Source organism: Pipistrellus hanaki (genome assembly GCF_964339955.1).
Source record: "Pipistrellus hanaki genome assembly, chromosome: 12".
In the NCBI taxonomy this organism is placed as follows: Eukaryota; Metazoa; Chordata; class Mammalia; order Chiroptera; family Vespertilionidae; genus Pipistrellus; species Pipistrellus hanaki.
Genome location: NC_140514.1, coordinates 55,089,929 through 55,115,312, shown reverse-complemented (window position 1 = coordinate 55,115,312; position 25,384 = coordinate 55,089,929). Strand labels below are relative to the sequence as shown.

The following is a 25,384-nucleotide window of genomic DNA, read 5'->3' as shown; positions in this document are numbered from 1 at the left end:
TCCTATCCCATTGTTCAGATTGCCTCCCTTCTCATTTTCTTGTCTAAATTGTAAGACCTTGGCAACTGTTCACTGCAGATAACTTGCTTGTATAAAGAGAAAATATTATCCTTATATCTGATCTTGAAACCAGGATAGAATAAAAGAATAAGAAAAAAAAAAAAAAAAGGAAATGTAGACATATTGTTTTGTTGCCTCTGACTTCAGGCCCTGATTTTTTCCTCTTTTCATTCCCCTGATTCCTCCCCAGAACTGGGAACTACCCACCTTTGTGACATCACCTCTATTGCTAAGCAACAGACTCAGGAGTCCACTAGCCCCATAAGCCCTGGGGGAAGCTTCGGACAAAGGTGCTGGAAGAAGGAAGCTTCGGAGGAAAGGAGTCGCCAACATGCTGCGTGTGATAGTGAAGTCTGCCACGATTAACCCGCCCCTGAGCCCCCCGCCCAGACCCTGTGTGTCTGTCTACTTCAGAGGTAAGCACCAGGAGTCTGGGTGGGAGAGAGACCCAAGAGACAACACGTGTTCAATGAAAACAATAGGATTATTGGTGCCCTATTATGTGAAAGATGCTCTGTCTGACAGAAAGCTAAGGTGGACGCTTCCAGTTCTTTCACAACTTATCATCCTTATTACCATTATTCTGACATTTTTACTAAGGCATGGTTATGGAAAAGAGAAGATTAATACTTTTCTCAAATTATTAATCTCAAGCTTCTATGAAATAGGGTTAAGCCACAAACTCAAGTTTAAAGAAAAAAAAGTACCTGCTTCAAAGGATCAATGTGAGGATTTTATCTTATTATTTTTTAAATAACTTTTTATTTTTAATTACAGTTGACATACATTATTGTATTTGTTTCAGGTGTACACCCCAGTGATTAGACATTACTTAATACTTAATAAGTGATCGTCCTGATAAATCTCACATCCATCTGACAATATACATAGTTATTATAATACTAGGGGCCCAGTGCACAAATCCATGCATCTGGAAAGGAACTGTGGGCCGAGAGGCTGCGGTGGGCACAGGGGCAGGTCTTGGCCCATCCTCCGTGCTCCCACCCAGCCCCTCCCCCCATGGCCCCCAGTCCCCTGTCTGCCCACAGCCCAGCCCCCTGCAGCAGCGGGTGCGAGCACCCAGTGGGACCGCAGCATGTGGGAGCAAATAATTTTCAGTAAACAACAGAGGCTTGCCCAGATGACAGCAACCAGCACCCTGCCTTGGTCCGGCACCCCTGCTCACTTGTGCCACCCTCCTGCCACTGATGCCGGCCACATTCCACGCACACCCTTTGGTGGTCAGGCACGTCATAGCAACCAGTTGTTCAGTTGTTCCACTGTTTGATCTATTTGCATATTAGGGTTATATATATACATAGATTATTGACTATATCCCCTGTGCTTTACATTCCCATGACTATTCTGTAACAACTAATTTGTATTTCTTAATACCTTCACCTTTTCACCCATCCCCTCCCAACACCCCTCTTGTCTGGCAACTGTCAAAACATTCTCTGTACCTATGATTCTGTTTCTGCTTGTTGGTTTATCTAGTTTTTTAGATTCAATTGTTGGTAGATATGTATTTATTGCCATTTTATTGTTCCTGTTGTTGTTGTTTTTTTAATCTTCTTCATCCTGCAATACAGACCCAGAGCCACCTCCAGGCAAGTTACTGTCCAATAACTGAGCCAGAATGGGTCCAGTGGTTCCTAACAGGATGCTTCTCAGTTCTTCCTTCTCCTCAATAGTTTTTATTCTTTTTCGAAAGAAAATCACTTTATTGTAACTGATTTACAAACATCACAAAAGCTGGTTTAAGGAGGCCACACAAACATCTGCTCAGCCCCAAAGTGAATTATCTTAATGAACTTCTACACCACATGTGTCAAACACAAGGCCCGCGGGCCAAATCCAGCCCGCCAGGCCTTGCAATGTGGCCCGCGCTGCGCTGTCATCACTGCACTCCGCTGTCAGTTTATGACATTGTCAGTTTATGACTGTTCAGTAAACCATTCGGCCCGCGATTTAGGCTGGATTTTAGATTTTGGCCCCTTCTCTGATTGAGTTCGACACCCCTATTCTACACAGTAAGCGCACTCTCTTCCACTGCAATTCTGAAGTGAGGAAACTAGTATTGATATAGGAGAGTTAACTAGTAGTTTTATATTCACTATCAGTTATATTTTTATACTAAGTTAACTTGGACATGAGAGATGATTTCCCATTTCTTCAACTTGACCTTCTTGATTAGGCTAATCCATCTGCAAATTTTCACTGTTTCAGCACCTCGCTGAAACCCTCACAAAGCTTAAGGTCACCCTGGTTCTGGGCACACTCCAAGAACTGTTTCATCCATAGTGGCAGGGGCCACACTGCTGCTGGTGGTATGCCTGCGTTCCCGGGGCTCCTGGTCAGTGATGTCAGGCCTTGCGGGCTCCGCATTACTTCCTCCACTGAAGCCCCCGGTGATGGCATGGCCCAGCGTGTGGCCTACGGCAGAGCCCACGGCCACCCCGGCAGCAGTGGTTGCCATCTGGGCCATCAGACCTGGCTGCGGGGCGCAGCAGCAGGTGCGCCAACAGCAGAGGGTGCAGCTGGTGCTGGCGGGTGAGCTGCTGGTGCTGGCCTGGGTGCAGCTCTCATCGGAGGTGCCCGGCTGGCCGGAGGGGCCATGCGGGACGTGCAGCTTTGGCTTCCACACGGCATCACCACTGAATAAACCGGTCGGTGCCTGCAAGTGTGAAACTCCTAGAGGACCTCCTCAATAGCTTTTTGTTTGTTTGTTTGTTTGTTTGTTTGTTTTAATATATTTTATTGATTTTACACAGAGAGGAATTGAGAGGGATGGAGTGTTAGAAACATCGATGAGAGAGAAACATCGACCAGCTGCCTCTTGCACACCCCCCCACTGGGGATGTGCCCGCAACCAAGGTACATGCCCCTGACCAGAATCGAACCTGGGACCTTTCAGTCCGCAGGCCGACGCTCTATCCACTGAGCCAAACTGGTTTCGGCCTCCTCAATAGTTTTTAACTTGAGGTTATCAAATGGGTCTTCTTCACACTCAAAGTGAGCAGGCGTGAAATCTGCCTTTGTGTGGGGTGGGCTGAGAACTTTCTGTTTCCTGGCACTGCTGCTGACCCAAGTCGGGTGAGGCTGCCATTTGCTGTGAGGTGGTAAGGATGGGGTTAATAGGAGACGGCATTGGGCTGTACTGTGAGTGTTGGAGGAGCTCCTTTTGTTATCGTCCTCTGGGGTCTGTGTGGGTTATACACCCTCCTGTTGTAGCTGAGCTCTGATTGTTATTGGCATGTCAATGGACGGTATTTATCCAGGCCGATCAGCTGCAAGGACTGGCTGTGACTACTGACCACCGACTTCCACCCTCCTTACAGAATCAGCTGGGTAGGGTCCACTCTACAGAGCAAGACTTATTTCAGCAGGACACTGGTGCCCACTGAGTCCACCCTTTGAGTGTTTTGCTTGTGGAAGTGGTTGGTGTTGGTGCTTCAACGTGATCTGAAGCTGTCCACTGGGTGTGCTGGCTCTGGGGTCCCCAGGATGTGCACTGCCTGTGTCCTGCTTAGAGCCACTTGGCATGAGCTACAAAGCAATCTGCAAATGGCTGCCATTTGTGCTGGGCTTGGAGGTACCCAGAGGAGATCATGCTGGGAACCAAGACTAGTTGCTGCTAGTGCCAGATGCTGCTTGTTTTAGAGAATTTAGGAAAATCTGAAGCATGAGCCAAGATTGGCCATTTGTATGGAAAAGACACTGAAAATAGCATGGGTGGGCCTGAAAGTTGGTGGGGCAGGGCCTCAGGGAATCACCAGGGTTTGTGCGGAGGGAGACAGTGTTGACAAGGTTGATGGAATCTCAGATATGGCATCTGCCTGCTCTGTTTGGGGAAAGCTCATCAAAGGAAAAGGCCTCTGCCTGCACTTCCGTCTGGGAGAAAGCTACCCCTCCAGCTCTCCCCCTGATTCCGGACAAATAAGTTCCTCCCCATAAGTCTCCGGTGCCTTTCAAGCTGCTGCCTGCCACCGCCACCTTATCACTTTCTCCCTGCCCCCAGTTCAGAGGAAGTGAGTCAGAGTAAGGCAATGTCTGAGCCCTTTAAAGAGGAATGCTGTGGACTCAGCAGCCTCTGTCTCAGTCCGTTTCAATCCCCACTGGTTTTTACAGTGAGAGGGTATGGGGACTTCTTTTCTCAGCACCGGAACCCTGGGCTGAGGGGCCTGGTGTGGGGCTGGGGCCCCTCGCTCCTCAGGGGTGAGTTTCACAGCCAAGATATTCCTCTAGGCTTTTATCCGCCACATTTGGGTGTGGGACCAGCCTGTTCTGTGCCTGGCCCTCTGATCAGTCTTGATGTGGCTTCTTTATATCCTTACCTGTAGGCCTTCCATTCAGCTCAATTTCAGGCAAGTTCTCAGTGATGGTTGTTCCATAGTTTAGTTGTAATTTTGATGTGGTTGTGGGACAAGGCGAGATTGTGTGTACGGAAGTCCCAATGAAAGGACTTTAATAGATATATAATATATATATATCTGAACAACTTTTTCTACAGCTTTTGAAAATTGCCCAAGAATATTAATTACTTTTATAATCAAAAAAATTTATATTTTCACAAATATGATTTTTGCTCTCCACAACAAATGCATGAGGCAAATAAGGGAAGTTTTTTTTATATAAAAAAAATATATATATTTTATTGATTTTTTACAGAGAGGAAGAGAGAGGGATAGAGAGTTAGAAACATCGATGAGAGAGAATCATCAATCAGCTGCCTCTTGCACACCCCCCACTGGGGATGTGCCCACAACAAATTACATGCCCTTGACCAGAATCGAACCTGGGACCTTTCAGTCAGCAGGCCGATGCTCTACCACTGAGCCAAGCCGGTTTTAGCAAGGGAAGTTTTATTTTATTTTATTTTTATTTTTTATTTTTTTAATAAATCTTTATTGTTCATATTATTATAAATGTTCCTCATTTCCCCCCCTCCATTGCTCCCCTCCACCAGGTTCCCACCCCACCCTCTGCCCTTTCCCCACCCCCCATTGTCCTCATCCATAGGTGCACAGTTTATATTCAGTCTCTTCATAGTTTATGGTTCAGTGGGTCAGTCTCCCAGTTACCTGAGGTGAACACTCTTGGTGCCCCCTTTTGTGGACTGTGTGTACAGCCTTGGTGTAGTTAAGTCTTGATTGTTGTTGGTATCACTGGGAGGAACTGATTCCAGGCCAATTGGCTGTGAGGATCAGCTGTGTCTGTGCCAGGAGACAGCCTTATTCGACTAGCCTTAGAAAATTGCAAAAGCCTCTGTGCTCAGCTTGGATGGGGCAGAGTTTCAGGGTGGAGTTTACAGCCTTGGCTTCCATCAGCCCTGCCTTATGAGGTTCCTGAGTCTCAGTGTTCCTCAGGGTCCTTCGTACTCACTGCAAGCACCTCTGAGAGTGAGGTGCCCTGGAGTTTCACCCGCTACCAAACAGTCTAGGCTCTCCCCCAATGAGCCTGGAACTGGGGTTCAGTGCAGTTAGAAGTGGGGTTGGAAGTGGGGTTTGGAGCAGTCTGGAGCTTTTGTCTCCTTCCCACTAGGGCAATCCAGGGGCACAGTCAACAGTCTGTTCTCTGGACGCAACGTGTGCAACCCCGGGGCTCTGCCTTTCGCCGCTCCCCTGAGTTTCCACCTTACAGCCCAGACTCCCTCCGTATGAGCCTGGGTCCCTAGGATCTTGCCCAGAACTGGGGTTCAGTGCAGTCGGAACTGGGGCTCAGCACAGTCCAGAGCTTTTGTCTCCCTGCTAGGGCAATCTAGCAGCAGAGTCAACAGTCTGTCCTCTGCAAGCAATGTGCACCTCTCTGGGACTGCCTTTCACTGCTCCCCTGAGTTTCCGCCTTACAGCCCAGACTCCCTCTGTATGAGCCTGGGTCCCCAGGATCTCACCCAGAACTGGGGTTCAGTGCTGTTGGAACTGGGGTTCAGCACAGTCTGGAGCTTCTAATTCCTTCCCTCTAGGGAATGCCAGCCAAGCACTCAGCCTCCCCTCTTCTCCAGTTCTGTCCTCTCCCCGCGTGCACCATGTCTCCGTAAGTTAGGCTTTTACAGCTCCTCTGATTTTCCTCCTGGTTTTCTCTTTCCTTCTAGTTGTAGGATTTCCAGTCAGTCAACTTTCCTGTAGTTCTGGATAATGTCCATTTTGTATTTTAGTTGTATTTTTTGGAAATTGTTGTGTGAGGCTGCAGTTAGGCGTTTACCTATGCCAACATCTTGGTTTCTCCTCGGGAAGTTTTATTTTTAATAGATAAGGAAAAAAGTTCAAGAAAGGTGGGAGGGAGAGGGTTAAAGGGTTTATGAGAGAGAATGAAAGAGTTTATCTCAATATATTAAAGGCTAAGCGACCATCCAACTATCTGACTGGCCAGTAGGTATGATGAACACTGACCACCAGAGGGTAGACACTCAACCCAGGAGCTGTTGAACTGTGGTGACTTGGGCGTTCTCAGGTGACACACCCCAGAACCAGAGAGGAGGGAGCCAGATTCTGGGGTGTGTCACTCAAGAACTGCCCTCTCCAATCCGGGACTCCTCGGGGGATGTCAGAGAGCCGGTTTCAGCCCGATCCCCACAGGCCAGGTCGAGGGACCCCACCTACTTGAGGGATCCTGCTCACTCTGCAGATGCCCTTCAAGCTGCAGCGCTGCCCCAGGTGCAGCCAGCTGGGTAGGGACCGTGGGAGGTTAGGTCCAGGGTATTTCCAGCCTGCCTTGCCCAGTCCTGCCCCACCAGCCACCTTCTAATTAATTTCCTTTCCATGTGCACGAATCTGTGCACCAGAGCACTGTATCTTCATAACAAAGAGCTTGGATTAAAAGATGAAGAAAAAGAAGAACAATCACTGCCCTGAGGGATCCAAGATGGCTGCACAGGTAAACACCTAACCACAGCCGCACACAACAATTTCAATAAAATACAACTAAAATATAAAGTGGACATTATCCAGAGCTACAGGAAAGTCGACTGACTGGAAATTCTACAACAAGAAGTAAAGAGCCGAAACCGGTTTGGCTCAGTGGTAGAGCGTCGGCCTGCGGACTGAAAGGTCCCAGGTTCGATTCCAGTCAGGGGCATGTACGTTGGTTGCGGGCACATCCCCGGTAGGGGGTGTGCAAGAGGCAGCTGGTTGATGTTTCTCTCTCATCGACGTTTCTAGCTCTCTATCTCTCTCTCCCTTCCTCTCTGTAAAAAATCAATAAAATATATTTTAAAAAAAACACAAACAAACAACAACAAAAAAAACAAGAAGTAAAGAGAAAATCAGAAGGAAAAGCAGAGTAGCTTTAAAAGCCTAAGGTACAGAGACACGCTACGCGCAAGGAGAGAACAGAGCCCGAGAGGAGGGGGAGGCTGAGTGCCTGGCTGGTGTTCCCTAGCAGGAAGGAGATAAAAGCTCTGGACTGTTCTGAACCCCAGACCCAACAGCACTGAAACCCTGTTCTAGGCCAGACCGTGGGGATCCAGGCTCAAACAGAGGAAGCCTGGGCTGTGAGGTGGAATCCCAGGGGAGCAGCGAAAAGTAGAGCCCCGGGAGTCGTACACATTGAGCACAGAGGACGGACTGTTGACTCTGCTGCCGGATTGCCCTAGTGGGAAGGAGATAAAGGCTCCAGACTGTGCTGAGCCCCAGTTCCGATTGCTCTGAACTCCAGTTCTAGCCAGATCCTGGGGACCCAGGCTCAAACAGATGGAGCTGGGCTGTAAGGCGGAACCCCAGGGGAGCGGCGAAAGGCAGAGCCCCTGGAGGTGCGCACATTGCACGCAGAGAACGGACAGTTGTCTGTGCCGCGGGACTGCCCTGGGGGGAAGGAGACAAAAGCTCCAGACTGCTCTCAACCCCACTTCCAACCCCACTTCCAACTGCACTGAACCCCAGTTCCAGGCTCATTGGGGGAGAGCTTAGACTGTTTGGTAGCAGGCGAAACTCAAGGGCACCTCACTCTCAGAGGTGTTTGCAGCTAGTACAATAGGACCCTGAGGAATACTGAGACTCAGGAGCCGCATAGGGCATGGCTGACTTGGCTGACAGAAGCCAAGGCTGTAGGCTCCACCCTGAAACCCTGCCCCATCAAGGAAGCTGCAAAAATGTGGAGACAAGGAAATAGATCACAAACGAAAGAAATGGAGGACAAAAAGCGACTGGATATAAAGTTCAAAACCACACTTATAAGGTTTTTCAAGAATTTCCTAGAAAAGATCGATAAGTCCTTTGAGGATATGAAAAGGGATCAACTAGAAATAATAAGGAATCAACAAGAAATAATAAGGGATCAACAAGAAATAAAGAATACATTGTCTGAAATAAAAAATATTATACAGAGTCCTAAAAACAGAATGGAAGATTGCAAGAATCAAGTCAAAGATTTGGAACATAAAGAGCCAGAAGACACTCCTCCGCAGAAGCAAGAAGACAAGAGAATCCAGAAAGTTGAAGATAATGTAAGAAACCTCTGGAACAACTTCAAGTGAATCGACATCAGAATTATGGGGGTCCCAGAAGATGAGAGAGAGCAAGATATCGAAAACATACTGAAAGAAATAGTGACAGAAAACTTCCCCCACCTGGTGAAAGAATTAGACTTACAACTTCAGGAAGCGCACAGAACTCCAAACAAAAGGAATCCAAAGAAGACCACACCAAGACAAATCATAATTAAAATTCCAAGAGCAAAAGACAAAGAGACAATATTAAAAGCAGCAAGAGCAAAACAGGTAGTTACCTATAAAGGAGCACCCATACAATTGTCAGCTAATTTCTCAACAGAAACCATGCAGGCCAGGCGGGAATGGCAAGAAATATTCAAGGTGATGAATAGCAAGAACCTACAGCCAAAAATACTCTACCAGCAAAGCTATCACTCAGAATCGAAGGACAGATAAAGAGCTTCACACACAAAAAAAAAAGCTAAAGGAGTTCATCACCACCAAACCAGAATTATATGAATTGCTGAAGGGGGTTCTTTCAGAAGAGAAAGTAAATAAAGATAAAAACTATGAACAACAAATATGTGACTATCAACAAGTGAATCTAAAAACCAAGGAAATTAAAAAAAATCTGATGAACAATATTAACTGTTGAATATAATAGAATCAGAGGTATGGAAAGGGAGTGAACTGATGATTCTTGGGGAAAAGGTGAGAGGGGGATGCGGGGAGAGACTGAACATAAACTATGCACCTATGGATGAGGACAATGAGGGGTGGGGAAAGGGCTGAGGGTGGGGTGGGAACCTGGTGGAGCGGAGCAATGGAGGGGGAAAAAAAGAGGAACATTTGTAATAATATGAACAATAAAGATTTATTTTAAAATAAATAAATAAATAAAAAATAAAAGGGGAAGAAAAAGAAAAATGAACCATCTATTGGTGAAGATTGTGGAAAGGTAGCTACAGGCAAATGAGGTTTTCCAGGGTACGTGGCACTGAGAAGACTTTCTATGAGAGACATGAGGCAAGCATGTGATTTCTTCCATTTCTCTCTCGCTCTCGCTCTCTCTCGCTCCCCCCCCCCCCAGCCACCATCTTGAGAAGAATATCAAAGTAATGTAACAAGTAACATAACAATTTAGAGGTTCTTTGCAGGGCTACAGACTGTTCTTTGTTAAAGATATTTCTGGAGGAGGGGGATTTTAGCAGATAAAGAGCTTTAAACCCTTTATCAATGTGTCTGGATGTCTCTTTGGGTACACTAGGCTTTGCTCTGAGAATAAATAAACCCTTGCATCTCAGTGCCAGAACACAACAAAAGTTGATTTCTTACTGTAAGCCCTGTGTGGATGGCAGTCAGGCTGCTCTGCTTCTGTGGCTGCAAAGGCCCCTGCCAGCAGGTGGTGAGTGTGGGTTTGGGCAGTGGGAGAAGGAGAATGGAGAACTTCACAGAGGTTTTAGGAGCCAGGCCTGGCAGTGGTGAATGTCCCTCCCATGGCCCTTTGGCCAGAACATGCCCCCTGCCACCACCCCCCAGCTGCAAGATGGCTGGGAACTATGTACTCAAGAAGAAACAGAAACAAACACAAAACATTATCTGTCACTAGAGCTGATGTCATGCTTATAAAAAGTGAGAAATTCTGAACCCCCCGGGAAGAAGGGATCAGTGCCATTTCACACCTGCCATTATAGACTTGGAGATTTACCTTTTGTGTGTGTTTTTAATCGTCACCTGAGGACATGCTTTTATTAATGCTATAGAATAGGGGTGTCGAACTCAATCAGAGAAGGGGCCAAAATCTAAAATCCAGCCTAAATCGAGGGCCGAATGGTTTACTGAACAGTCATAAACTGACAATGTCATAAACTGACAGCGGAGTGCAGTGATGACAGCGCGGTGCGGGCCACATTGCAAGGCCTGGTGGGCTGGATTTGGCCCGCGGGCCTTGTGTTTAACACATGTGCTATAGAGAAAGGAAGGGAGTGGGAGAGAGAGAGAAGCATAGATGTGAGAGTGAAACATCAATTGGTTGCTTCCCACATGTGCTGGACCAGGGATCCAACCAGCAACCTGGGTATGCGCTCTGACCCGGAAACCAAACCTGTGACTTTGTGGTGTACAGGACAACCCTCCAACCAGCTAAGCCACACTGCCAGGGTGACTTGAAGGTTTTTAGAGCTTCCCACCTCTCTTTGCCCCACTTGAACCTAGACTTTGAAATACTTCCTGTCCCCAATACCAGCCCCTTCATGTCTTTGCAGATGTCAAGAAGAAAACTACGGAGGGAGAAGGAAATAACCCCACATGGAACGAAGTAAGATGTGCCAGGGCGAGCCCAGAGGAGGCGGTGACACCCAATAGTGAGGGAGAGGACTTGGAGCCTCACAGCTTTTCCCAAGGCTGGGCATCTTGGCCCGGGAGCAGCCTCTCAGCTGACGAGGCTGTGGAGGCCTGAGGGCCGCAGCAGCCACATCTGCCCACCGCTGCTCCGGCCCTTCTTCCCCACTCCGGGGATGGACCATGGTGTAGTCCATTCGGTCCAGCCTGGCCACCCTGATGTCCCCAGAAACCTGAAGCAGAGACAGGGCTCCCTGTGCAGGATCCCTGCTCACTTTCCATCCACCCATGTTCCCACCACCCTTTGGTCCCCAAACCTCGTCACCAACATGCTCACGACACTGCCGTTCAAGCTACGGAGGCCCAGGGAGGAGGCCCAGCACCCTGGTAGCAAATGGCATCCTCTGAGGAAACTAGACTTGAGGGAGGGTCCTCAGGTTGAGAGAAACACAGTGCTACCCTATTGTCCTAGAACAGTGGTTGGCAAACTCATTAGTCAACAGAGCCAAAGACCAACAGTACAACAATTGAAATTTATTTTGAGAGCCAAATTTTTTAAACTTAAACTTCTTCTAACACCACTCCTTCAAAATAGACTCGCCCAGGTCGTGGTATTTTGTGGAAGAGCCACACTAGAGGGGCTAAAGAGCCGCATGTGGCTCTCTAGCCGCAGTTTGCCGACCACGGCCCTAGAAGGATGGGAAGGGAAAAGTAGAGAAGGGATGCTGACTTCTCTGTGCTTCCCGCAGACCTTAATTTGGCACCTCTGGGACCAACCCCTACAGGATGACTCTTTCCTGCAAGTCATCCTTCAGGACTTGTGCTCAGAAAAGAAAGGAAGGTAAGATAGAGGCAGAGGAGCCTGACTCCCTAACAAAGCTACGGCAAGTCTCCTGCCTCTAATCCATAATTCAGTCACATGGACCAGAACCCACCCCAGCAGCTACTTCAGAAAGGCAGGGGGACTTGTGGAAAGTAGTGAGTCTAGGAGTGAAGATCAACTAGAACTAGGAACCTAGGAGCTCAGGAGCAGCCTGTCTCTTCTGAAGCCACAGGATTCTCAAATCTCTGCGTCTCCCTGTCTGTCCCAGCAAGGCCCCATTCAGTTGAGACTGACATCCACTGAAATGGAAGCTATGGTATCCTAGATCAATATTTCTACAAGAAAGAATCTAATTGGCCTAGCTTTAGTCAGGTGTCCAACCCCCGTCCAATCAGTTGCCCAATCTAGCTTTTATTTGGCACAGTTCCCATTCAGGATGAGTGTGGGAGCAGAGCTTCTGAGAAGGGACTTGGCAGACAGAGCCAGTAACTAGGGTGCCCAATGCCCAGGGAGCCCCAAAACCAATTCCCAGAGACTCGAGATCCTGTGTCCTCTTATGGCTGCTCCCCATCACTGTGTTCTTCCTTCGGCCCCTCTATGGGAAACACAGCCTCGCCAAAACCTTTGGCTCAATGGATAGAGCGTCGGTCTGTGGATGAAAGGTCCAGGTTTGATTCCCGTCAAGGGCATGTACATTGGTTTCAGGCACATCCCCGGTAGGGGGTGTGCAGGAGACAGCTGGTCGATGTTTCTCTCTCATCGATGTTTCTCCCTCATTGATGTTTCTAGCTCTCTACCCTCTCTGTAAAAAAATTAATAAATATCTTGTTTTTAAAAAGAAAGAAAGAAAAATAAATAAAGAAAGAAAGAAAGAAAGAAAGGAAGGAAGAAAGAAAGAAAACACAGCCTCTAGGAGAGAAAACCGGCTCTAGATAAAATCCTGACTTGGGACAGGGAAGGACACCCTTCTCCTGGCTCAGGCTCCCACTCCTGCTCCTTATCTCCCCAGGTTCATTGGCTTGGTCACAATATTGCTCAAGCCCTTGGTGATAAAACCAAGAAAAGTTCTTTTTGTGAAGGACCTGACCCTCCTCAACCATTCCATGAAGCCCACACATGTGAGTTGAGTCCCAGGAAGGGTGGTTGGAGGATTGGAGACAACCCGAGAAACTGGGCTCCTCTGCTCCAGCAGAGGGCCCGTGACCTCCTCCAGAGACTGTGTCCTGCGCTCAGGGGTCCCATCACACTGCCACCTTCTCCCTGACTTCCCCACTCGCCCGCCCGCCCACTTAGACTGTCTACATGGTCATCCGCTGGGTGTCTGTGACAGTGCTAGGCCTGGGATACTAAAGAGAATAAAACCCACCGTCTATTTGAGTAGGCACCACTCAGATCACAAGTGCTCCAGCACAGTGGGCAAGAGTGGAGAGAGCTAGGTCACTGAGGTCAAGAGGGGATGAATGATTCTGCTTGGAGGACATGGAAGGCTTTCCAGAGGAGGTGGCTAAGCCGTGTGGAAACAGACGAAGACCAATCAGATGAGAACCCGCAAAGGCTACCGTATGTATTTAGAACTGGCGATAGCAAGGGAGTCGGCCACCATCACGTGGGTTTGGCAGAGACTCGAAGGCAGGCAGAGGAGAGGGGAAACTACAGCCGAAAAAGGGGAGACTCCGGTGCATGTGGATGGGAGGTTGTTGGCCTGGGAAAGCTGTAAGTGATGTCACTAGAAGCTGGGCATCATATGTGATTGGTTAGGGTGCACATTTGGCTTTCTCCGATTAGTCCTAAGCTGGAAGTGCGGACAAAAATTAGGGCAGTTGCAGTTATTAATCCAGTCCTGGCCATTTGGGGCTGATCACTGTTGTTGGCTTCCTGGATTGTTGCTAGGGCTAGTGGTCTGGCTTCCTGTCAGTCTGGTTTATAGCACACTGGCTTTCTGTGCTGGTTACTATAGACACTGGCTTGGTTTCCTAGGCTGGTGGGGTAGAGTTCTGTTTGCCTGTATGCTCTGGCTTATTGTCCATTTGCCTATTCCATTTCTCAGTTTATAGCTTCCCTGCACCCCAGACTGCACAAGGCCCCATGGTGTGTCATTGCACTATGGCCAGCACACTCCACCCTGGAGAAGTGGGCATGAGCCCACCAGGCTGGGCTGCGTTTCAGTGTGGGACTTGGCCAAGGATCGCATGGTCTGATGTATAGCTCCCTTGTCTTTGCCTTGTAGTGCACTATCACCCTAAATGTGGCCCAAATGACCAGCCAGGATATTGAGAAGACAGGTATGGCTTTTCATGGAGCTTACCCCTGCCTTTCCCCATCTATAGCTGGATGGGCATTTTGGGACCTTCAAGACCCAACCCTTGAGGCCTACAGAAGGATTGTGACCAGGTTAGGGTGTAGAGGCCAGATCCCCAGACACAGCTGAGGCTATCTGTCCCCTTAATGTGTCCATTTGTCATCTCTACATATGCATCCTCTACGGGCTGCAGGGAGAGCTAAGGATGGCCATTTCCAAGAGCCCCCATGTGTGGAGAGTGGGGCCTAGGGTTACTAAGGATAGATGGGGGCCCATGGAATGTTCTGGGGCAGACATGTGCCCTTATCAAGTCTTGGCCATATTTTCAGTCAGAAACTAGTCTTTGGGGATAGAATGATAAAATGGGGAAAATACCTCAATGTCCTGCGCCAGCCCTGAGAGCTGACCCTGGACTGTGTTTCCCCAGGAGATAGAGACCTCCTGGGCGTAACTGCCCTGGAAGCAGCCAGGCAGAAGCAGATGGCTCCCAGCTACGTCGCACACAAGGAGCTGTCCTCAAAGCCGCAGCACTTTCAGGTTTAAAGCCCATGGAATTTTCACGACACCTCATGGTGTCCCCAAGTTATCCCACCTCTCCACAAGTCCCCAACCTCAGGGTCTCATTTTGTCCCCGGTAGGTCCAAGTGAAGGTGTTTGAAGCCCGCCAGCTCATGGGCAACAACCTCAAGCCATTGGTGAAGGTGGTCATTGGAGGCCATCAGAACCACACCCGCACCAAGATGGGAAGCAACCCTTTCTTCAACGAGGTGGGCTGCACCTGCCCTTCAGGGCTGAATGGGGCGCTTTGGCCAGTTGAGCCCGTTGAGCTGGGCATTTCCTGCAGGCAGGCAGCCAGCTTGCTCCTGGACTGGAGTGTTTTCCTGTGTTCCACAAACACTTACCGAGAACCTACAGAGGGTGGAGCACTGTGCTTGGCACTGGGACCACAGATGGATAATTTGCGGGAATGATGGATAGAACTGTAGATGGGGGGAGGGAAGCCTGCACAATGCACTGGGGTCTGTCATGAATGGCACTTGGGAGTCACAGAGGGACTGAAGCAGGAGAGTGACAGAGCCAGGTTTGCATTTGGAAAGGAGGGAGTGGTGGTGGAGAGGACTGACAGGGCAATCTGGAAGGAGACAGAGGCTCCACTCTCCACTCCAGGGCGCTAGCTGGCCTCCAGCTGCTCACAGCAGGTTCTCTGGAAACCCTCACCCTGCCCTTTATCCAGGCAGAAACCCTCCAGGGGCCGGCAGGCCTCTGCTTCCGGAGGAGGAGGAGCGTGAGGGCAGTGTAGGCTGAGAGATATTGAAATGGGCACATGACAGGAAGAAGCTACCTTGGGGCTCACTGAGAACTAACTCATCCCCATCCTGTTCTTCAGATCTTCTTCCAGAATTTCTATGAGATTCCTGCAAAGTTCTTCGATTACTCCATCTTAATCCAGGTAAAGAACCAGAAAAAATGGGCCCACTCTCTTGTCCCACCTCAATCCAGGGAAGCACTTCAGTCCCCCCAGCCCCACCCTTAGAGCCAGAGTCACCGCAGATGGTCTTTCTGACCCCAGGGCAGCATCTCCACCACCTCCTTCACTCTCCTGCAGCCCAGACCCTCATTCATTCATTCATTCATTCATTCATTCATTCATTCATTCAGCAAATATGGAATACCAACTGCTAGGCCCTGACCTGGACACTGAGGTGAACAAAGCAGCATCTCCCCCTGTACCAGGGCTCTCATGGCACCAGAGGACCCCTAATATCCGGGGGGGGGGGGTGCACATTCCACTCTTCTACCAGAAGGAGCCCGGGAACAGTGGTGAACATGTGTTTATCAGATACCTCGTATGTCCCAGCACAGGGCTGAGGAGAAAGAGGAGGCCACCCCCTCAAAGTTTCCACATTTGTGGGAACACAGGCACAGGGGAAACACCAGGACAGCAGGTGGTGAGAGTCGAGTGGCACACTTGGCTTTGTGTTGATCTTTGGGTTGAGCAAGTGAATTGGCCTCTTTAATCCATTTCCTCATCTGGGAAATGGAGCTAAAAACCGGACCCCCACAGGGTTTCTCTGAGAAGAAGAAGCCTGTGTGGCTGTACAGAACCCGCTACTGGAATGTGCCCTTGCAGCTCCTGCCCTGGCGGAGGACGCTGGGCTGTGTGAACTGAACTCTTTCTGGCCGTTCCCCTGCAGGTGCAGAACGCCTCAGGGATAAGAGCCACTTCGGAGATCGGCAGATTCCAAGTGAGCACTGGGGGAAGGGGGAGGTTTGAGGAAGGGTCACCGAGACCCACCCACCCTGGGCTCCACCCACAGGGCCAGAAAGGACTTGGATTCTCAAGCGAAAGATCCAACTTTGAATCCATCTGCCTACTGGGTGACTTAGACAAGGCATCCTGAGCCTCTGCTTCCTGCAATGAGGATGATGGCTTACTCAGCCACAGGGCTGCTGTGAGGATTAAGGCACCTCACATTCATGAGAACGCTGGGTGCCATGTTGACGTCCCCACACTTATAATGAGATTCAGTTCAAGCCTCTGTCTCCGGGAAACGGAAGCAGAGGATCCAAAAAGGCCGAGAAACCAGACAGGCTGCTACCTATGAGGACAGACCAAAAAGTTTGCTTTGGACAGACACAGGCTGAGATGAGGAAAGTTTACACATCACAGAGTGCTGCGCAGATTCCCCAAATCCAGGAAGATCAGAAGAGGCAGGGTTGCCAGGTTAAAGACAGGAGGCCCCATTAAACCTGAGTGTTAAACAGCAGGACTTTGTAAATAGAAGTATGTCCCAAACACTGCATGCCCCCTCACAAAATATTGCAGGGACAAAGTATACTGAAAAGTAGTCATTGTGTACGCGCATTCAAATGTAAGCAGGCATCTGTATTTTTATTCAAATTTAAGCAGGCACCTGTATTTTTATTCGAATTTAAGCAACCTGGCAACCAACAAAAAGCACTTCACCTGTTAGTGTCGCTGCAGGAGGAACACATGAGGCTGAAAGTGGTAATGATCCTAAATTTGTTGTGACGGTTGTGACAGAAGGGCCGAGAACAAAATGCCATCAGCAGGCCAGAGGAGCGGAGTGGGATATTTATGTCTACCGTAAAGGCCAAAGTAACCGGGACGACCAGGTGCAGGTGGGAGGCGGGTGTAGGTGGTCCATTGGAAACTGGGTAAGGCTATTGATGTCTTTCGAAACCTGTAATGAGCATCCGGGAGGCGGGAGAGCCCCAAGCTGGGTATAATGGAGCACAGAATAAAGCATGTGCCCAACAGTCCGGCCGGTTGTTTTTTCCTGTGAGCTGGGCTTCCTATAAGCTGAGGTTGATGAAGGAGGCCGATCTCGTTCTTCTGTGACTTCTTCGTGCTTAGGTGGGATGTATTAATAGAAATGTCCCTAATTAATCGGTGATCGAGGAAGGGGTTAATATCTGGTGTGGGTCTGGAATAGCATCATTTCCCCTATGACCTGTTGGCAATCGCCTGAATGTGGTTTTGGAGGAAGGAGGAAAAGGCTCTTAGGATGCCTGGGCCAAAGATAGTGCCAGGAAGAGCATTAAGAGGGTCCCAACTAGAGGGAGGAGCCAGGAGGTCCAATTAAGGTTCGGTAGCCAGCTGTGCAGGATTCTGAAAGTTGTTGTCAGACTTTTGAGACCCTGTCAACTAATTTATTGGCTCCATCCCTTACTCTGCCAGACTGGTTGGCATAAAAACGGCATTTTTAAAGTACCGAGTGCAGAGAAAAGGTAGAGAATATGCCCAGCATCAACCTAAGAAAAGGCAAATTTAGGACAAATTAAAGTTAGGGTACTTTCTCACTAATTGCAATAAGCACTTGTACAGTCTTGAACTGCCTCCTCTTCCCCCCCCCCCCCCCCCCCATTTTACTCTCCAAGCCACAGTGCAGGCTTAGAAATTAAGATTCTAGAGAGTAACTAGCAGGAGATCAAAAATGTTGTGCTTTTGCCGAAACCGGTTTGGCTCAGTGGTAGAGAGTCGGTCTGCGGACTGAGGGGTCCTGGGTTCGATTCCGGTCAGGGGCATGTAAGTTGGTTGTGGGCACATCGCCAGTGGGGGGTGTACAGGAGGCAGCTGGTCGATGTTTCTCTCTCATTGACGTTTCTGGCTCTCTATTTCTCTCCCTTCCTCTCTGTAAATATCAATAATATATATATATATATATATATATATATATATATATATATATATATATATATATATATTATTGATATATATATTATTGATATATATATATATATATATATATATATTATTGATATATATATATAAAATGTTGTGCTTTTGACAAAGGCTACTGTGAAATTTTCAGAGAATAACCAATCATATGAATTGCTGAGTAAAATACAGAGGTTGGAAAAAAATCTGAGCTTTAAAAAAAAAGTCACTTTTTTGGAAATTTTCAACATACACAGAAGTAGAGAGAATAGTATAAATTCCCACCTCCTCATCACTCAGCTTCACCAATTCATTGCAACTGGGTTTTTATCCAGCCCATTTCCCCAGCCCCAATGAATTACTTTGACTCAGACCTCGTACATGGCAGTTTAATTAAAAATATTTCAGTGTGCAGTTCTAAAACATATCTTATTAAGCATAACAAATATGACCATCGCATTTAATTAAAAACCTTTTTAATTTGGTGTTCAAATTCCCCTAATTGTCTTGTGAATTCCTTTTACAGTTTGCCCAAACCAGGTGCATACATTGCAGTTGCTTAAAATGTATTATCAGGACTCTTTTATCCTGTTGGTCCCATCCCCATTTTTCCTTCCAATTTATTTATTAAAGAAACACCTTTGTCCTATAGAGTCCCCTCCCGCTGCCCCATCTGGGTTTTGCTGACTGCATCTCCAGAGGACCAGTTCTCAGGTCCTTCTGCCCAGGTTCTTCATCTCGAGGCGGCCTCACCAGACTTGGGGCAATTGTTTGGCAAGATGGCTTCAGCAGGAGGCACAGATGTCTGCTGGTCTCTCTCTTTGTGTTGGTAACAGCTATTGATGACCACTGCCGAGAGCTACTGCTTCCTTAGGGATGGCTGAAGTTTTGGGTGTTGTTTTTTAGGGGTGACTGGCTTTGTTTCCTTCCAGCTTTATTGAGGTATAATTGACATACAATGAATTATACACATTTAAAATATGTAATTTGATACATTAAAAAAGTACATACACCCATGGAACCACCGTCACAATCAAGATAATGAACATACCTGTCACATCAACCATCCCCAAAAGTTTCCTTGTGCCCCTTGTAGATTTTGCCTCTAACCTCAACTCACCCCCTCCCATCCCCAGGCAATCAATGGTCTGCTTTCTGTAACTATAGATTGTACTTTCTAGAACTTCATATAAATGGAATCATACAGCATGCACTTTTTTTGTTTGACTGCTATCACTCAGCATAATTATTTTAAGATTCATCCATTTTTCATACATCAATAGTTCATTTCTTTTTATTGCTGAGTAGTATTCCATTGTATGGCTATACCACAGTTTGTTTATCCATTCATCTGTTGAACATTTAGATTATTTTCAGTTTTTGGCTATTACAATAAAGCTGCTGTAATATCTCTATATATATAAGTCTAAGTGACCATTATGACCTGTCAACTGAAACAACCAGTTGACCAGTTGCTATGGTGCGTACTGACCAACAGGGGGCAAATGCTCAATGCAGGAGCTGTCCCCTGGTGGTCAGTGTGCTCCCATAGTCAACCTCCCGTAGTCCCTCCCCTGGCTGGCCAGCCCAATGGGCCACAATTGGCCACAATCGCCAGTCAGGCTGAGAAACACCACCCATGCACGAATTCATGCACCAGGTCTCTAGTTGATGTATAAATCTTAGAGTAGACATATGCTTTAATTTCTCTGGAGTAGATACATAGACGTAGAATGACTAGCTCTAATGGTAGGTGTATGGTTAACTGTTGTTTTTTTGTTAATCCTGACCCAAGGATATTTTCCATTGATTTTTAGAGAGAGTGGAAGGGAGGGGGAGAAACATCATTGTGAGAGGACACATTGATTGGTTGCCTCTTGCACATGCCCCGACCAGGGCTGCAATCGAGATATGTACACCTGACCTGGACCCTTCAGTCCACAGGCCGATGCTCTATCCACTGAGCCGAACTGGGTAGGACTAAAGAAAATTATATATATATATATATATATATATATATATATATATATATATATATATAGTTGATTTTTTTTACAGAGAGGAAGAGAAAGGGATAGAGAGTTAGAAATATCGATGAGAGAGAAACATCGATCAGCTGCCTCTTGCACACCCTCAACTGGGGATGTGCCCGCAACCAAGGTACATGTCCTTGACCGGAATCTAACCCAGGACCTTTCAATCCACAAGCCAACATTCTATTCATTGAGCCAAACCAGTTTCGGCAAGAAAATTCTTAATGGTGTTTTTATAAAATTCCAAACAAGCTTTATCACTTTATATTCCCATCAGAGATATATTATATTAGAGTTTTAGTTGCTCCACATTCTCATCAACACTTGATAAAGTCCATCTTATTTTATTTTAGTCATTCTAATTACGTGTAGTTGTATCTCATGGTGATACACTTCCCTGATGACTACGTAATGATGTTGAGCATCTTTTCATGTGCTTATTTGTCTTGAATATATCTTCTTTATCTGTTCAAAATGTCTGTTCAAACTTTTTGCTTGTTTTCACTGGGTTGTTTTCTTACTATTGAGTCTTGAAATTGTCTTCTATATTCTTAAGCCCATTATCAGATATATGATTTGGAAATATTTTCTGCCAGTATATGACTTGTCCTTTCGTTTGTTTGATAGTGTCTTTCAGAGAGCAGAAGATTTTTAAATTTTAATGAAGCCCAATTTATCAGATTTCTTTTATGAATTGTGCTTTTGTTGTTGCATCTAAGAAATCTTTGCCTACTCAATCCAAGGGGGTATGGTTTTAAAGCAGGCCTAATATGCAGAACTGGGGACTGCTCTGTGGACCCTTCAGATGTTAGTTACAGGGGTGGCCTTGCTCCGTAGCACATCAATGCTGTATCACATCCTCCAGCCTCAGTCAGAGACCTTCTCACAGGAAAAGGAAAACTCATAGTCTCTCTGCCAACAATTCTCTTGACCATTCTCTTCCCCATCCAGGCAGTGCTGCTGGGTGGTTAAGTGTCCTTCCAATCCAGGCCTCCCCTTTTACTAGCTATAAGACTTTGAGCACTTCCCTCAAACTCACTATCTTCCTCTAGAATGAAGGAGACATGGACCAACTTCCAGCTTGTTGCAAAGACTTAAAAAGTTAGGGCAGGTCAAGTGGCTAATATTGTCATCAGCATAGCTAGTATTACGAATCTTGGCGGGAGGTGCTAATTAATCTTTATTCCACTCTTTGTCTTTTCAGACAGATATTGGTTTTATCTACAATTCTCCAGGTAGGTAAAAGTTGCAAATATGTGTGCCTTCTGAAAAAGACCAGGCCATGTGTCAAAACATCATAAAATCTTTGTATGTTCAACATATGGGGAGAGTAGTCAAGGGTGTGAATTATTTTTCATACTTGATAATATTTTATGGTGCTTCATGGCATTTTATCTTGTTTTGTAAGAACATCTTTCTCTTTAAAACTGAAGAAATCACTTTGGGTCAAATGCTAATATTTTAATGCAGCTTGTGCTGACTTTCTTTTTTAAAATTTTTATTTATTTATTGATGAGAGAGAGAGAGAGAGAGAGAGAGAGAGAGAGAGAGAGAGAGAGAGAGAGAGGAGAGAGAAAGAGAGACTTTGATTTGTTGTTCCACTTACTTATGTATTCATTGGTTGATTCTTATATGTGCTCTGACCAGGGATTGAACCTGAAACCTTGGAGTATCAGGATGACGCTTCAACCGAGCTACCTGGCCAGGGCCAGACTTTCTGCTTTTGAGTTCATTGGGGAATTGAAGTTTGGGCAGAGATTTCCTCTGTGACCTGGCTAACATACCAGGTTCACGCTGGGACTTGAAGTTGGGGAGAATGCTTGTCTTTCTCAGACCAGGATCGTAACAACTTTATGTTCCCAGAATGAGAAAGAGGGGTCCTTGTTTTCTAACGGCATTAGCTGGCAGCCTGGTGAGTGCACCATCTTGGCTTAATGGTAGGAGTGACTCTCATTGTCCTACTACTGGATAGCAACCGATATATGAGACATGTTTGCACACTCCTCTCCCACACAAACAAAGCCAGGTTTCAGGGGAGAATAATGGAAACTGGAAGCTGGTCTCCCATGGACCCTCTGACTTTCCAGATCACGCACTCCAGAGGAAGTGGTTAGGCCTCTGCCAACCAAATGAACCCCACAGTGGTGTGAGAGGCTACCTGAAGGTCACCATCTGTGCTCTCGGTGTGGGAGACCAGGCCCCGGTGAGGCTGCCCCCGCCCATGCCCAAGTAACCTTTCCTGCCCTGACTGCTTCTGTGGGGCACCCCTGGGCCTTCACATGCTTTCATTTGTCCACGGTGTCACTTCAGAGTTGTCCACTTATTCCCCCAGTGGCTGTGGCCGTGACCTCCCTGCAACTTTGACCCTGCCAGCTCTCTGGTCTCTCCAGGTAGATCAAAAGCTGCCCTATGATGTCGATGACACAAAAATCCACATCTTGAAGTCAACAATAGTCCCGGTGAACCTGGCCTACTTACAGTTCTTCATCTACTGTGCAGAGGACCTTCACCTCAGTGAGAGTCAGGGTGGCAGGGAGGAAGCAACTCTGAGGTGCCCTACATGGTGGCACCCTAGGTCCCCATGGGGTTTGCCTGTCCCACATGGACACTAAGATCTGGGGTGAGGGAGAGGGTGAAGCTAAAATCCACCAAGAGTAGTTTTATGCAAACCCTATCATACCCATTAAATTGGGCCGTATATTCCTGGCCTGTCTTTGATGCTCGGGAGCAGAGGTTCACTACGCCAGCCCCATCCCTCTGCCTTTATGGGTCATGCCACAGAACAGCAACACAAAGACAATGAAAATGGGAGAGGTCTTCCCAGGGGGCGCCAAACCACATTATGGGGGAGGGTTTTAAGTTCTATCACCTCTCCATTTCCTTGTCCTCAAAAACAAAACAAAACAAAAACAAAACACACACACACAGAAAAACAAAAAAACTGTTGTCTCAGAAATCTTTTAACTTCTTGTTTACAGAGAAACACCATTTAGTGAGTCCAATGTTGGAAGTGGAACTAATCGGGGAAAAGGTAAGTGTAGAAAGGGTGTGTGGCTTAGAGAAATGGTCACCCAGAAAAACATGGTGTGGGGTAAGACTCGGTTGGTAGGCAGGACCCCAGGAATCATCTCCCAGTTCTTCCACTAAAGGGCCATGTGATCCCACTGGACCAGGAGCTCAGTGAAGGTGGAGCCATGGCTTAGCCCCGTCTCCCAGAGCCGTGCCCCATGCCCAGTGCCCAGGGCCCAGCACAGAGAAGATGCCCCTGAAAACCAAAGACACAAATGCCTGATGAGTGAGTGACTGAATGAAGCAACAGGCTGCAAATGAGCCTCACTGAACCCGGCGCCATCCCTTCTGAGCCTCTGTTCCTTCATTTATAAACTGAGGGTTCTAGCAAGAGAGTTGCTGGCATTCCATGAATGTCTATGAACAGAGTAGCATTTTCCAAAGTGTGCTGATGGATGCTTTGTGCAAAAAGAATCCTGTGTTCAAATTCGGTGAATGCTGGGCTCACGTTAAGTAGGCTTGTCTCAGAATTTAAAAACCATCATTTCCACCATTTTGTTCTACCTATTAGAAGTCCTTAAATCCAGCCCATATATAAGGGGGAGGGGTTAGTTAGCGTCGCCTTTTGAAGGAAGTAGTGGACATACCTTAGGACCACCACTCTGAGCACGGTTTGGATTCAGGATCTAGATAAGATGATCTTCAGTGATAGTTAAAACTTATTTTTCAAAATTTTAATATGTCAGTGCTTTTCTGAGTGTGTATTACAAAGCTTAGCCAGTCCCACTACCCTTTGAGCTCTCTGACATGACTGCTTAGATTAAGACTAGATTTTAAAATAATGCTTCGAGAAGAGATACCATGTGTGCTGCTGCTGTTGGAGCTGTTTTGACCACTTTTCTGTTGGGATCATAGAGTTTATCTGACACAATCTAAGTGTTAAGGGATCGGAAGCTGGGTAGGCGCACAAAGGACCGAAGTTGTAGCTGGTGAGAGGTTGTCCAAGTGTCTTTAGGCCAAGGGCGTCCCATGATTAGCCCTGGGCTACAGTCAGCGTCCTCCTGCGGGCAGACCCGAAGGGCTGGAAGGTGAGGCCTGTGGAGGGAGCAGGGGACAGATTGGCACTGACACCGCTTTGGGATATTCCCAGCTGAAGACACAGGTGAAGACCCAAACCGAGAACCCCATCTGGAACGAGATCCTGACCTTACAGATTCAGGTATTACCCTCTCATCATGCCTGCCTCCTCCCCTGCCCCACAAACGGAAAGGAGGTTTGGGTGTTGGTGTGTGTATCAGTGTGGTGGAAAAGGGAGGGGGGGGCACAAGAAGCACCTGAGGGGTGAGGGCTCTGCCTGATAGGGAGCACGAGGAAGCCCGGGACTATTATGGAAAACCGTACTGCATCCAGGATTAATAAATAAGTGAGCCATTCAACTGAGCATGCCAGAAAACTTAAATGTGTCCTCTCACTTACATTCGTAAAGATTGTTTTGTTATTTAATGTAAGACTCATTCTAAATTGTAGTATGCATTATCTCCTAGGCCAAATGCCCAGAATAGAATGTCAGCTCTTTGTTGATGGCGTAGAGGTACCATGGGCCCAACGTGGTTGGGCTATTGGTTCCTACACTAAATGCCCAAGAGGCTCTTCTGTGAGGCGTCCTGAGGCCTGATTTTTATAGCCTTGCAGTCCTTCTCGGTCACCTGTCAATGGTGTGGATGCGGTTCTCTTCAAGCCCTGGCAGCCAGGCTTCCAAGAGCCGTGTGCACAGCGAGGGAGGCACGTCTGAGGGAACCTGGGCACTTTCATGAGCGCAAGGCACGGAACTCTGGGTGCCGTCTACCGGCCACCCAGAGTGTTTGGTTCCTTACTTACATTTGTGAGACATGAAATTAACTAAAGAGCTCCCTCTTCCCTCCTTCAGAGCCTCCTCCTCACTTTCTTAGAAGCTTCCCCAGTCTGCTTCCTAGTGAGTCATCATTTTTAACCATTCCACGTAATCCCTACCTCCTTAGGTGATTTTATAGACTCTTAAAGTGGGATGAGATTTTGAGGGCCAAGTTCACCCCCCACCCTTGTCAAGCTCACCCTCACCTGTGATGCGGCAGGACCCTCAGATGCTCAGCTGCCGTTAGGCTCAGAGCCAGTGGCCCAGGCCAGGCCTCCTCCATCCCTGAAGAGGCCTTCCAACAGTTAACAGCATCCA

The 25,384-nt window shown here is 47.4% G+C and overlaps 1 protein-coding gene and 1 pseudogene across 2 annotated transcripts in view; one reads left to right on the top strand and one right to left on the bottom strand.

Moving 5' to 3' along the window:
* Window positions 1-391: 391 nt before the first annotated feature.
* The window catches only part of FER1L5 (fer-1 like family member 5), a gene marked incomplete at its 5' end in the record, with an annotated part of 51,841 nt that continues 26,848 nt past the window's right edge, over window positions 392-25,384 (top strand). The window contains 14 exon segments of the mRNA XM_084900983.1: window positions 392-476; window positions 10,753-10,805; window positions 11,578-11,669; window positions 12,661-12,769; window positions 13,879-13,933; window positions 14,378-14,487; window positions 14,589-14,717; window positions 15,338-15,400; window positions 16,146-16,196; window positions 21,371-21,401; window positions 22,254-22,369; window positions 22,557-22,680; window positions 23,145-23,197; window positions 24,326-24,394. Coding sequence (XP_084757109.1) covers window positions 392-476; window positions 10,753-10,805; window positions 11,578-11,669; window positions 12,661-12,769; window positions 13,879-13,933; window positions 14,378-14,487; window positions 14,589-14,717; window positions 15,338-15,400; window positions 16,146-16,196; window positions 21,371-21,401; window positions 22,254-22,369; window positions 22,557-22,680; window positions 23,145-23,197; window positions 24,326-24,394 — 1,140 coding nt within the window.
* On the bottom strand, window positions 2,136-2,761 carry LOC311631254 (coiled-coil-helix-coiled-coil-helix domain-containing protein 2-like; annotated as a pseudogene). The gene has a single exon. The product of its transcript is annotated as a coiled-coil-helix-coiled-coil-helix domain-containing protein 2-like (transcript).